The sequence below is a fragment of the Arvicola amphibius genome, chromosome 10, assembly GCF_903992535.2.
Source record: "Arvicola amphibius chromosome 10, mArvAmp1.2, whole genome shotgun sequence".
In the NCBI taxonomy this organism is placed as follows: Eukaryota; Metazoa; Chordata; class Mammalia; order Rodentia; family Cricetidae; genus Arvicola; species Arvicola amphibius.
Window position 1 is genome coordinate 79,199,514 of NC_052056.1, and position 14,888 is coordinate 79,214,401.

General features: G+C 45.6%; 1 protein-coding gene across 2 annotated transcripts in view; it reads right to left on the minus strand.

The window, feature by feature from the left end:
* The window catches only part of Ptpn11 (protein tyrosine phosphatase non-receptor type 11), a 68,759-nt gene extending 55,418 nt beyond the window's left edge, over window positions 1-13,341 (minus strand). For both annotated transcript variants that reach the window (XM_038345283.1, XM_038345282.1), the window contains exon 1: window positions 13,132-13,341. In XM_038345283.1, coding sequence (XP_038201211.1) covers window positions 13,132-13,145 — 14 coding nt within the window. In that variant the 5' untranslated portion in view covers window positions 13,146-13,341. The remainder of the gene's footprint in view (window positions 1-13,131) is intronic.
* Window positions 13,342-14,888: the final 1,547 nt, after the last annotated feature.

The window sequence follows — 14,888 nt, forward strand, 5'->3', positions numbered from 1 at the left end:
TGGACTACACAGACAGTTCAAGGATAGCCCCCAGAGGCTTCATAAACTATTCCAGGCCAGCCTGAGCAACATGGTAAGATCCTGACTCCAATTAAAATTTGGAGACAACATACCCGTATGTGATGCCAGTTCCAGGAGATCCAATGCCCTCTTCTGGCTTCCATAGTCACATGGTACAGAGACATACACACAGACATTGCATTCATACACATAAAAATAAATAAAATTTTGTAAAAATTGCTGAAATTTGGAGCCAAGCATGGTGGTGAGCACCTGTAACCCTGGCTCTCAGAAGGAAAAGGTGGAAGTGCCCACAGCTTGGGGCCAGGCTGGACTACACAGCAGAGCCAGTCAGGGCTACATAGAGAGATACTGTCTCCAGGACATATATACATACAGCTGAATAAAAACCGTTTTCACAAAGGTTGTGTTTTCAAAAAGCTTGTTGTCACAAGAGGCTAGAGAAATGGCTCCACAGTTAGACCACTTGCTGCTCTTGCAGAAGACTGGAGTTCAGTTCTCTGCACCCACATCGGGCAGCTTACAACCACCTGTCACTCCAGTTCCAGGGGAACCAATGTCCTCTTCTGGTCTCCCAAGACAACCGTACAAATGTGTATAAAAAGATATGTAGAGCTGGGCGGTGGTGGCGCACGCCTTTAATCCCAGCACTCAGGAGGCAGAGGCAGGCGGATCTCTGAGTTTGAGGCCAGCCTGGTCTACAAGAGCTAGTTCCAGAACAGGCTCTAGAAACTACAGGGAAACCCTGTCTCGAAAAAAAAAAAAAAAAAGACATGTAGAACACACACATGTACACATAAATAAAAATTTTTAAATCTTTCAAAGGCGAGGTAGATAAATGGTAGAAAGCTTGCCAAGTATGCATAAAGGTCTGGGTTTAAGCACCAAAACTGAAGAAAGGAAACATATTCTTAAGTACTTTTAGCAATAAAGAGTTATGAGCTATGTAACTTACCCTAAATGTTCAGAAAAGTATTACAAAATACTATATATCTGCAGATATGCATATGTGCATGGAGTGAGAAAAGAGACAAAATGATAAAACAAAATGGAATTAAAATATTAATACTAGTGAGGGCTGGACAGATTATTAAGAGCACTTGCTAAACTTTCAGAGAACCTGGGTTCAGTTTCCAGCAGCCTCAGCAGGCAGCTTGAAGCCAACTGTAACTCTAATTTCAGGGGACTCATCACCTCTGGCCTCTGGAGCAGCTGTGCTCACATTCATAGCCCCACACTAAAGACCCACAAGTTTTTTTTTAACAAAATAAAGATTTTAAGTTCAAAATAAACTCAAAAGAAAAAGTGCATTTTTAAAACTTCTAAATTGGGGCTGGAGAGATGGCTCAGAGGTTAAGAGCATTGCCTGTTCTTCCAAAGGTCCTGAGTTCGATTCCCAGCAACCACATGGTGGCTCACAACCATCTGTAATGGGGTCTGGTGCCCTCTTCTGGCGTGCAGGCATACACACAGACAGAATATTGTATACATAATAATAAATAAATAAATATTTTTAAAAAAAAAATAAAACTTCTAAATTATAATATAAATTATAAACTGTAAAAGGTTTGTATATTTTTAAAAACATTAAGCCAGGCAATGGTGGCACACATCTTTAACACCAGCACCCAGGAGACAGAGGCAGGATCTCTGTGAGTTCAAGGTCAGCCTGGTCTGTGAGTTCCAAGACAGCCAGGGCTGTTACACAGAAAAACCCTGTTAAATACACAAACAAAAAAAAAAAACTATAAAAATAACTTTTTTCCTTTTTGTTTGTTTCGAGACAGTCTCACTGTGTGTAACCCAGGCTGACCTCCAACTGGCAATCCACCTGCCTCAGCCTCCAAATGCTAGTACTATAGTGAACAACCACATACAGCCTGAAATCAAAGTTAATCATTATTAGTCTACTGCTTATTTCTCACTCGGGGCTCGGTAGGTCCTCACCCTGGCTATCTCAGTCTCCTCTCTTCCCTAGAACATCACTACGAACCCCCCGAAGGTAGGTGTGGGAGGTCCTGGCAGAACTGCTGCAGTGTCTCAGGTGAGATCCAGTAAACATCCCCTTACCCCTCAGCAGTATCAGAAGCAGGCGATAAGGCAGGTGGCCCTTTGCTTACCCTTCTATTAAATAGACTGCAGCATTTCATTTACAACTTGTAATTAGGCCAGTCCTGTTATTAAGGGAGCAAATGAGAGGGCTGTTTCCAGGGGAACCACAGAAACCAGTATTTAGTGCAGAGGACCAACAGAGAAAGGGTTAATAAGCATTAGTTTTCCGCTGTTGTTACTGGTGGATGTCCCGAGGGACAGAGCTCTTATGCTTAATTATGATCGTTTCCCACAAGCTGTTTAGTGTGTCATTTCAGTTCCGCTGTCTTTCCAGACACTTCGCTTCTGTGTGGCTCTGGGGCTGTCCCTATGGTATTTCAAATAGATCTTTACTAATCGAAGTTTCCATGCCATAAGCCATCCTCTTGAGCTTGAATATACATTAAACCCTGCTCTTAGCTAATTTTTCCAAAAGCATTTCTGATGACCAAAGTCTTTCCTTCAACTATATGGACAATAAAATAGTTTTGTGGTTAGCAGCATGCTGACTAATGAGAAGCAGTGACTCCAGCTGCTGAGAATCCCACTGAGAAGACACAGAGAAATGACAGGACTCACAGGACTGGCCTTTGGGGCTCTATGCACTTACAGAGATTTTTTCGTTTCTTTTTAGTATTTGGTTTATTATTATGTGTGTATGATGTGTGTATATGAGTGTAGCTGCATGCCACAGTGTGCTAGTGGCCAGAGGGCAAATCATGGGAGTCAGTGTTCTCCTTCACAGCAAGAGCCTGGACTGTATTCGGTTGATCAGGCATATGCAGTCTTCTACCAGGCCCAGCACTTGTTTTTGTTCTGGGGGGGTTGTTTCTGGTTTGGTTTAGTTTGGTTTTGAGTAGCCCAAGCTAGTTAGCTTCAAACTGATCCTCCTGCCTCTATCACCCAAATGTTATGATTATAAGCCTGCACCACCCCAGACTCTGGCTCAACTACTTTGGACATTAGGTACTGAAACAAACAAAAGTCTCCAAATAGCTCTTCCTCCCACCTTCTACCTAGCAGAATTCACTACAGTAGGGACTAGTCCACAAACCAGTGACACCTGCACCACCATGGAGCTGTGTCTGTATTATCAAAAGAAGGCACATGGAATGACTCAAAGAGCTTACCAATGAAGTGACTGATACTTAGTGACCAAGATGACACAGGACAACTGGGGTGTGGTTCAGTGAAAGAACATGTGTAGCCTGTGCAGCGCCATGACATAAAATAAATTTCAAAGACACTGGAGGGAGAGAAGAAGTGAGTGCTTTTCTCTTGGTCATTCTGAGACTTGTCACTCATGCCAACCTCTGGTAACCACCTATATTTAAGGATCACACATGCCATGGAAGTAGTAGATGCCTGTAATCACAGCACCTGGAAAGCAGACAGAAGGATCACCACAAGTTCAAAACCAGCCTGTGAGCCGGGCGGTGGTGGCGCACGCCTTTAATCCCAGCACTCGGAAGGCAGAGGCAGGAGGATCTTTGTGAGTTCGAGGCCAGCCTGGTCTACAAGAGCTAGTTCCAGGACAGGCTCTAGAAACTATAGGGAAACCCTGTCTCGAAAAAACCAAAAAAAAAAAAAAAAAAAAAAAAAAAAAAACAGCCTGTGAGTCCTGGGCCAGCCATGACTACATAGTGAGTCCCTATCTCAAAAACAAAGAAGGATCTCTGCTTATAATGTCTCAGGTGGATCCCAGCCATTTCACAGAAAGATGCACGAGCACCCGAGCATCCCCAGCAGAAGTACCTATGAGAAAGAGCCTCAGTGCTGCTGCTGGTCTTTAATCCCAGCACACAGGAGGCAGAGGAAGAGGCCTGCCTGGTCTACAGAGCTAGTTCCAGGACAGCCAGGGCTACACAGAAAAACCCAGTCTCACAAAAAAGAGCAAGTCAGCATCTGAACAGGCTTTAGAACTTACTACACAGAAGCCCTCTGCTGAGTGAGACTGAAAAAAGAAGTCATAATCCTGCAAGAGCTATAAACTCAAGCCAAGTGGAAGCCCAGATATCAGGACTGTAAATTCAAAGCCAGCTCTACTACACAGCAAGTTCTGGAGGCCAGCCTGGGGTGCATACGACCGTCTTACATCTCAAAACACCAAACACACAAAATCTGGCATGGTAATACACATCTATAATCCCAGAATTCATAAAGTGGAGGGAAGAGAATAAGAAGTTCAAGGTCACCTCAGTACACAGAGGGACTGGGCTAGTTTGAGTTATATGAGATCCTGCCTCAAAATTTAAAAAAAAAGGGGGGGTACAATGGTGGCACATGCCTTTAATCCCAGCGCTTGGGAGGCAGAGATAGAGCAAGTTCCAGAACAGGCTCAAAAAAAAAAAAAAAAAACCTATTTAAAGGGAATTCAAAGAGAATCTAAATGATTAGTGCTTCAGTGGTAGAGCACATGTCTAACATGCAGAAGGCCCTGGGTTCAATCCTCAGTACTGTATTGATTAATTAATTAAAATCCAAAGCTTGGGGCTGGAGAGATGGCTCAGTGGCTAAGAGCACTGGCTGCTTTTCCAGAGGTCCTGAGTTCAATTCTCAGCAACCACATGGTTGCTCACAGCCATCTGTAATGAGATCTGGTGCCCTCTTCTGGCCTCCAGGCAAACATGCAGACAGAACATTGTATACCTAATAAATAAATAAATCTTAAAAAAACAAAACAAAACAAAACTCAGCCTGGCAGTGGTGGCGCACGCATTTAACTCCAGCACTCCGGAGGCAGAAGCAGGCGGATCTCTCTGAGTTCAAGGCCAGCCAGGCTCAAAAGCCACAGAGAAACCCTGTCTCAAAAAAACAAACAGCCGGGCGGTGGTGGCGCACGCCTTTAATCCCAGCACTCGAGAGGCAGAGGCAGGCGGATCTCTGAGTTCGAGGCCAGCCTGGTCTACAAGAGCTAGTTCCAGGACAGGCTCTAGAAACTACAGGGAAACCCTGTCTCGAAAAACCAAAAAAAAAAAAAAAAAGACAAGCAAAAATCCAAAGCTCTGCTCTTTGGGGATAGGAACCTGTGTCAAGTGGGGAAAAAAATGTTTTGGTTTTTTTTGTTTGTTTGTTTTTGAGACAGGATCTCTCTATGGCTGTCCTGTAGTTTGCTATGTAGAACAGACTGGCCTCAAACTCAGAGATTCTCCTGCCTCTACCTTCTATGTGATGGGATTAAAGGTGGGTGCCACCACACAGCAATAACAGATAAAACTTAATAAAACAAATGCCGATGAAACATGACAGTGCTGATATTTGTTTCCTGAGAGCCTCCTGCCCCCAGGGATACAGAAAGAGCAGCTGCAGTGAAGAAGGGGTTAAAATTGGAGGTCTGTAGTCTCCTTTCAGCTTCTTGCCAGCAAATAAGTGACCCTGTTTTACCCTTCTCACCTCTGGCCCAGAAAAATCACGTCTTATAGAAAAAGCACTGTGCAGGTGATAACAGTCCTCTTCCTTAAATGTGAGTATTCTACAGGAAATGGCTAAGTCACAAAGAAAGGTAGTCATTAAGGACAGCAATCTAAGCAAGATGCTACAAAAAAGTCACCAAGAACAGCTCTTCTGGGACAACAGGCACTTTGTCCGTATAAATCACTGTGGGGTAGCAGACACTCTGTCATACATATCTGTCTTCTCCTGAAGTCTCACTAGTCAGCATCTCTACAAGGCAATAAAAGAAAATGTCTCCAAAAGCCTCTTTCCAGAGTGCTTCTCCCCCACTTCAAAGCTTCGCTCTGTCTGATCTCACTGAAACCCTCCTGTGAGCCTACATTCCCAGGAGTCAGAAGGATATTTTTAAACAGATCAGCTCATGCCATTCCCCATCACAGCTTTCTATGGTTTTCATTTGCTCTAAGGTGCAAATGACACTGAAGACCTTAGGAGTCCCCACAGGGCTGGGGGTGTATGTAGCTCAGTGAAGGAGCACAGGCTGAGCACACACGATGAGACTCTAGGCTCCATCCCCAGCACAAGGAAGGGGGGGATGGATTTTTTATGGTCCAATCCCTACCACACATGCACCCCCAGTCTTACAGGCCCTGCACATGCTCCCTCCTGATCACAAACACCCCTAGGACTTCCCCCAGCTCAGCACTGTTTCCTTGGACCAGTAATCTCACCCTGTGTTCAGTGAACCATGAGTAGAGCATGCCTACAGTCACTCAGGAGGCTGAAAGCAGGAGGGTCTTGAGTCCCAATGAGCCCAGGTTAAGTGAGACCCTGTCTCTAAATGAATAAGCCAGGCATGGTGGCACATACCTATAACCGCAGCACTATGGAGGCAGAGGCAGGGAGATCACAAGTTCGAAAACATCCTCAGCTACATGTAAAGTTTTAGACCAGCCAGGCTACATAAGACCTGTCATAGTGAACAAAATAAACGTCAGTGAATGGACAATTTCACCACTGTGAGCTGATAAATTTGGTATAGCATTTGTTTCTGGTTTGCTTTTTAAGTCCATGTCTTCCTATACCCAGGCTGACCTCAAGTTCACAGCAGCAACTCTGCCTCAGCTTTCTGGGTGCTGGGATTACTGGTGTGCACCAAACCCAAAAGTATCTTTAGATAATTCTAAAAAGTAGACTATGTGGATTTGAGTGTTTCCCTAGAATGCAAGAGGCTCAACATTCAATTCTAGCACTACAAAAATTGAATTGGAATGTGGTAGCACATGCTTGTAATGCCAGCATGCAGGAGAGGCTGAGGCAGGAGAGTTCTCAGTTTGATACCAGCCTGAACTACATAGAGACACCTTGTCTCTACACTAATTAAAACAGACTGTGTGTGTACAGACACACACATTACTTATACACAGTTGCACAAATGTATACATCAGAATGTATACAAACAAATGTATTCTAAACAGTGTATCACACACTGATCAACTGTAGATCTCAACTTGGAACTGGTTTTATCCAATTCATCTGGTGCTGGTAAAAAGTCAGGCTCCTCCATAAACTCAATGCTCCTTGCAAAGATGCAAAATCCACAGAGCCGGGGCTGGAGAGATGGCTCAGTGGTTAAGAGTGTTGCCTGCTCTTCCAAAGGTCCTGAGTTCAATTCCCAGCAACCACATGGTGGCTCACAACCATCTATAATGAGGTCTGGTGCCCTCTTCTGGCCTGCAGTAATACATGTAGACAAAATATTGTATACATAATAAATAAATAATAAAATGTTTAAAAAAAAATCCACAGAGCCTTTCCCATGTCAGCTCTGTCAAGTACCAATGGCACCTTTGCTAAATGCACAAGACACTCTCAAAGTCACGATAATGAATCGGATTGCACTTTAGAGCATTTGAACCTATTTGAGGGGGTATCAAGAACTGGTACAATCCAAAACTCCTCTGGCACCTGTCAAACAGCAGTGTTTGGCCTTCCCCTAAAAATGTCAGCCTCAGATGGCAAGTACCACCTGTTTTCTACAGCAAAAAATAATCAGCTATCCTATCATTGTCCCTATCATTCTGTGGACATAACTATGTCCACCAGGGTCTGCTACTGACAATTGCAAACATGACTTGGCTCTGCCATTCTAAGATCATGTGTATCTCCTAACTGTGTGCACACTGAGCATGAGTAAGAATGGAAAGCAATAGGTACAGCCCATGCTCTTGGGCAATTCCAGCCCAAACCTGGACTTTCTGTGAGGCCATAACATGAATAAAGGCAGTGAGATGCCACTGGAGAGGCACAGGGACTGTTGGTTTTCAGCAGCATGATGTTACTTACTCCCCCAGGAGATAAACCAATGTGGCTGCCAGAGAGCACCTGGAACAAAATGTACCTGACCTGTGATGACAAACCAGAACCCTCCAGTGAGGACAGCTCAGCATTCTACCCTCAGCTCAAGTCATCACATGTATCTTTTGGAGGAACAAAAGCAGACTGAAGAAAGAAGGCTTGAAAAGACAGGCAGTTTTGTCAGCTGGGTGAGGGCAAGGTAGGGTATATATGAATTTTTTACACCCAAGTTCATTATTCTCAGCTGGATTCCCCAGGACCAGTCATCTAATTATTCCATGTTTTAGTTTCCCTAACTTCAAGGTTGAGAAGTCAACACACTCAATAGACCAACATGCTGGTTATTGAATGCTCACAAAAATTTAAAGCCTGCAAGCCAGGCAGTGCTGACACACACCTTTAATACCAGCACTCAAGAGGTAGAGGCAGGCAGATATCTATGAGTTCGAGGCCAGTTGGTCTGCAAGAGCTTTCCAGGGTAGGCTCCAAAGCTACAGAGAAACCCTGTCTCAAAAAACCAAAAAAATAAGTAAATAAATAAAATCTACTAAAGCCTGCAGACACTAATCAGAATGAACTATTTTAGGGCTGGGGGTGGTTGCACACACTTTGAATTCCAGCATTCAAGAGGCAGAAGGTGGATCTCTGTGAGCTCAAGGTCAGCCTGCACTAAGTAGCAAGTTCTAGACAACCCAGTGTGACACTGTGAGACACTGCCTTTAAAAAAAAGGGGGGGGGGCGGGCGGTGGTGGCGCATGCCTTTAATCCCAGCACTCGGGAGGCAGAGGCAGGCGGATCTCTGTGAGTTCGAGGCCAGCCTGGTCTACAAGAGCTAGTTCCAGGACAGGCTCCTGCAAAGCTACAGAGAAACCCTGTCTCGAAAAAACAAAAAAAAAAAAAAAAACAAAAAAAAAGGGGGGGGATTATTGTGATAATTAAGTAAAGCAAATGTCAGTTTGGTGCTTGACATTCAAGTGTCAGTTCCTATGATCACTTCCCCAAAGACCTTCCCTGAATCCCCATCTAAACTCAGTGTGTTCTCAGATCCTCAGGCAGTAAGAGGGCTGGGTTGCGGGGACACACACACACACACACACACACACACACACACACTTGCCTAAGGACCTGAGTTGATCCCTAGAATGCTTATAAAGGTGGAAATGAGACGTGACTCCAAAAAGTTGTTTCCTGACTTCCCCATGTGAACATATACACCCTCATCTCTCACACGACATAATTAAATAGAAAAATCTGTCTTTAAAAAAAGAACCAAGACCACTCAGAACTGGCATGAAGACAAAGAAACATCTGTGGAAGAGAATACAGTCGAGAAACAAATCCACATGAAGGTCAAGTGTTATTCAACAATAGAGCAACCTCTACCATGGAGACAGGCTCCCCAGCAGTAGTACTGGGGCAACTGAAACATACAAAATAAAAATAAATAAATCTCTTTAAAAAAAAAAAAAAAGGTGGGGCCGGGCGGTGGTGGCGCACGCCTTTAATCCCAGCACTCGGGAGGCAGAGGCAGGCGGATCTCTGAGTTCGAGGCCAGAACAGGCTCTAGAAACTACAGGGAAACCCTGTCTCAAAAAACCAAAAAAAAAAAAAAAAAAAAAAAAAAAAAAGGTGGGGCAGTGATGACACCTGCCTTTTTTTAATCCCAGCACTCAGGAGGCAGAGGCAGGTGCCTCTGTGACTTCAAGGCCAGTTGGTCTACAAAGTGAGTTCCAGAACACCCAGAGCTATTACTCAGGGAAACCGTGTCTCGACAAAAAGAAAAAAAAAAAAACAGAAAAGAAAAGAAGAAATCAGAACTGAATTGACATATGACATTGCACACAAAAATGGCTCAGATTAAAAGGACTGACAGTACTAAATTCGGCGAAGATATGAACAAGCTGTATGTAATCTCAGAGTATGGCTGGAAAACAGACAGTGGAGGAAGCACTCTTGCACACAGATTGCAAGTGTCTGTAAAAAGTAAATACAGTCATTCAACTTGTAGATGGCTACTGAAGAGAGCTGAAACAAACCGTGCTGACACCTTCGCAGGAGTGTTCACAACAGCACGTGAGTGAGATTCTAGAAACTGCCAAAGGTCCATCAAGAAGCAAGCAAGCAGTTCTATAACAGGATGCTGCACAACCAAGCAGTAACAAGTAACTGAACTCTAAGACAGTGTGGATAGATCTCAGAACTGGTATGTTATGTTTGAGTGTGGTGAACACCTTTAATCCCAACACTTGGGTCACAGAGGCAGGTGGAGCTCTGTGAGTTTGAGGCCAGCCTGGTCTACAGAGGGAGTTCCAGGACAGTCAGAGCTCCACAGTAAAGCCTGGAAAAAAGGAATATGTATGCTGCATATAAAAAGCACAGCCTTGGGCTGGAGAGATGGCTCAGAGGTTAAGAGCATTGCCTGCTCTTCCAAAGGTCCTGAGTTCAAGTCCCAGCAACCACATCGTGGCTCACAACCATCTGTAATGGGGTTTGGTGCCCTCTTCTGGCCTGCAGGCTTACACACAGAATATTGTATACATAATAAATTAATTAATATTTTTTTTAAAAAAAAAAGCACAGCCTTGTGGTGGCTCAGTGGGTAAAGGCACCTGTTGACCACCCTGACAATCTGAGTTCAACCCCCAGGACAATCTGGGCAAGCACAGACCTCTGGTCTTCATATACTTGAAAAACTGCATGAGCACACCAATAAATGTTTGGTTTTTTTTTTTTTTTTTTAAAAAGGGTGAGACAGGGCTGGCAAGATGGCTTGGCAACAGAGGCACTTGCTACCAAGCCATGACATGGGGGACACACACAATTAGTAAAGGTGGTTAAAAAAAAAAAAAAAAAAAAAAAACAATTTTCAATAATAAACTAAACTATAAGGACTATAAGGACTCCCCTCCCAAAAAAGAGTCCATATTGTCTAGTTCCATTTATTTTTTTGTTGTTGTTGTTTTGGTTTTTTTTTTGTTTTTCGAGACAGGGTTTCTCTGTAGCTTTGGAGCCTGTCCTGGAACTAGCTCTTGTAGACCAGGCTGGCCTCGAACTCAGAGAGATCCGCCTGCCTCTGCCTCCTCTTAAAGGCGTGCGTCACCGCCACCCGGCTTGTCTAGTTCCATTTATATGAAATCCTAAGAAATGCAAACTAATAATGGTCACAGCAGAATAGTGGTCAGGGAAAACAAAGGACTGGTAAGAGTGAGCTGCGGAAATCTCAGCAGTAGATACGTTTATTATCTTGACTGCCGTAACAGTCTCCCAAGTGTGCACAAAAGTCAAGGTTTACCAAATTGTACGCTGAATTAGAAGCAACTTATCTAATAAAACTGATTTTAAAACTAAATAAAACAAGCTCCCACAGTGATCCAGTCTGTGATGCCAGCACCCAGGACGCTGAGGTCAAAGGAATGTGGTTGGAGGGTAACCTGGAAAACACAGTGAGAGAGGCCCTTCTCAATCCATCAACCTCACAACTTAAAAATAATACACAAGGGCACTTTGTGTGTGTTAGGTTCCAGAACGTTACCTTCAGGAAGCACTTTTCTATAATAGGTGCAAGAAGTGAGGAGAAGAGACAACTCTATTCCAAACTGTCATCCAGACCACTTGCTGCTTACATTGTGCCCACACTGCCTTGCTTCTACACTATGAAGCTGGAAAATGTAGGGTCTATTACTCCTCGCCCCTCTCCCTACCCCCAGGGCCGTCTTTTTGTCTCCCAAAGCAGCAGATTCTTACTAGTCTGGAAGAGCAGACAAGGGGGACAAAAGACTCAATGACTATTTGACAGATTAAAGAATAGACAACTGTTTTATTTAAAAGCTCCCGAAGAATTAGAACATTTGAGTTCTATACACTGTTCTGTTGAAATGGAATTAGCTATTACCCGGATCTGCAAGCACACGCCAAGAGACCTGTTCAAGTCACTCATTTCCCTCAAGTTTTCAATTTTCTTTTTTTTTTTTTCCGACGTTTTTGGTTTTTGAACCACGAAGGAATAGCATTCAGCTGTATTTCTGAGGAGCTAATATTTTGAAAGGTCTCTTTTTCAGGTACACACCAACAGCCTGAAACCATTTTTCAAATGTCTCAGTTGGTGGCCATAAAACTGAAGCTTCATGGAAAATAGACAATGGGTCGTGAGTGAGAATGGTCTAGAGACACACAGAAACAGCTCCATCCTTATTTAAAAACCAGAGGTCACACCAGTGTTTAGCAACAAAATTATAGCTTCCAAATAATTAGCAACAGTTACAGAACAATAACGGCTACGTAGTAATTAACATCTAGATTCTGTCCTCACCACTTCCGAGGGTGACATTCGACAATGTACTTAATTCTAAAAACTCAATCTGTTCATCTTTTTTGTTGTTGTCGTTTTTGTTTTTTGAGACAGGGTTTCTCTATGTAATAGCCCTAGCTGTCCTGGAACAAGTTCTTGTAGACCAGGCTGCCCTCGAACTCACAAAGATAATACTGACTCTGCCTCCCAAGAGCTGGTATTAAAGGCGTGCGCCACCACCGCCCAGCAATTTGTTCATCTTTAGAACGGGAGATCACCGCTGACCTCTTAGGACTGCGGTACCAAAACGTATTAGGCTGGCTTCTAGTAAGAGCCAAGTCAATGTCAGCAATTGAGTTTTGTTACCTTTAAGTTTCAAAGGGGCCCATTAACTCACTAATCCTCCTCCTGACCTTAGCTTCAAATCCTGTCCTGTCACGAGCATGTTACTAGGGAGCCTCAGTTTCCACATCCGAAAAACGGGAACACACTAGTTACCGGAGAGAAGGATTCCACGACCAGATAAGGTTCCCTCCCTCCCACCTTTCAAAGAGAAGATCACAGGGGTAGGGAATACTCTCATAAGCGGCAGACAAAAGCCGTTTTCCCACTTCTGGCACTTAGGGGCGAGGGCGAAGACGCGAAAAGGGGGCACCTAATGGGTCCCGCGTGAAGGCCCCCCGGTGGTCCAAGCGCCTCCTCGAGTGCACGGGGTTATTTCGGAATCCCCAGGAGACCCCGCTCATGAGGCAATGGGTCAGGAATGCGGCGGCCGGCCGAGCCGCGGGTATCCCCACGGGCATCCCGGGCCGCGGGAGCAGGAACTTGGGGCGGCAGGAAATGAATGGGGACCCGCGGGCCGGGCAGTGGGGCAGCGGGGACGCTGGACCGACCGGGAGACCGGGTGTACCTCCCTACGGCCGTACAGACGGGAGGCGGCGGCGACCCAGGCCGCGGCCCTGCCCCTGCGAGCAGCTCACCTCCGCGATGTCATGTTCCTCCCGCCTCTGGCTCCGCACGGACCCGCTGCTCGCTCAGGCTCCGCGGGGCGCCGTCATATGGAGGGACCCGACCGAGGCCCCGCTGGGGAGCCGACAACGGTGGGGCAGAGCCAGCCAGCCGCGCTCACTACCCCGCCAGGCCTGGATCCCGGACACTGCGCGGCAGACCCGCCGCCCGGCTCGCTCCGCCTTCGCCCCGCCCCTTGCCGCTGGCGCTTGATTGACGTCAGCACCGCGCCACCTCCACTTCCTGCTTCCGGTTTGCCCTGCTCGGGGGCTTCCTCCTCTAAACTTGTAGGGCGGTCCACCGGTTCATGGGAGGCCATTCCTCCTCTAAACCTAGGACGCCGCACGCCAATGGGAGTACACCATGTGCTTCCAGTGCAGGCGATCAGGGATAAGGAGGCAGCTCAGCGGTCAAGAGCGATTGCTGCCTCTCCTGCAGAGGACCGGAATGCCGTTCCCCATTCCTATAGTGAGCGGCTCCAGTATCTCCACCATCCCCTCCTAGCTCCGCAGACACTACACTCAACATGCACATACTCGTACATATAAAGTCGACCCTCTGCTGTGATGTTGAGGATGGATCCCAGAGCCTGTCACACACTAGTCAAGCACTCTACCACTGAGTTACTGTAAGACTTGAAGACAATTCTGAAGCCATTTCTGACAATTCTGAACCCTCTCAGCTTCTGTGCCATAGTGCTTCCCCTCTTCCCCTGGGAACCAAGGACCTAACAGCTACACATGCACGTACTCAGTACCTGAACAATTACCCATATACGTGTTTTGATTCAGTCCCCTGGGAAACGGGGTCAAAATGACCTCTTACCTCATCTGATCTGGCAAGAGCTCTCCAGCCAATTACTGGTAATAGCCCTTTCGAATAAGCCAATCACAACCCCCTTTGCTTCTTTGGTCTTCTCCTTTAAAAGTAGCCTGTACCAGCTAGTCAGGGTCTCTCGGCTTCCCGAATGCTGAGGGACCCTGTCATGACAGAATTAATAAAATCCTCATGCTTTTGCATCGGCTGTGGTGTGAGAGGTGGTCTCTGGGGGTGACTCCTCCTCGGTGTTTGGACGCTAGAGTCCAACATTACAACCCCGGCTTCAGTTTCTTCTTATAATTCCTTAAACAATACAGGGTGACAACTATATTCATTGGATCAGACACCATACATCATTCAAATAAGAATCAAAGTATATGAGAGATGTGTACAGGTTCTACACCTGTGCCATTTTACATAAAGGTTATAAACACCTTTGGGATTCAGTCTTGTGCTGGGGTCCCCGAGCTCGTCTCCATGCACCCTGAGGAGAGTGTGATCTCATCTACAGTGCAGCCCCAGTACTTTTCACACTGAGTCCTTCCATGGCTTCTCACTGCCTTTAGGGTATACTCTAAATTTCTGGAATAAATACATGGTTTAATAATCCCAGCTCGCTTCTCCACTCCCTTATCTCCCCACCACTCACCTCTTTCTCTCTGACAGAGTGACTTCAGTCCCCACCCCCACATGCTGGGAAACAATCTACTTCCTGTCCCTGGAGGGTTCCCCCCAACCAAGGACCCAGGTTTCTGCCTTTAACCTCAGACTGGAGGCAACTTCCTTTGGGATAAGAAGCCTCTCCTATCTTCGTGGTGCAAAGACAGCTGCCCTTGCTTAGGACTCCTTCCGGGCTCTTTCTCAGGAATCTAAGAGGAAAGGTCACAGGAGTCCTGCATCTGCCCACATG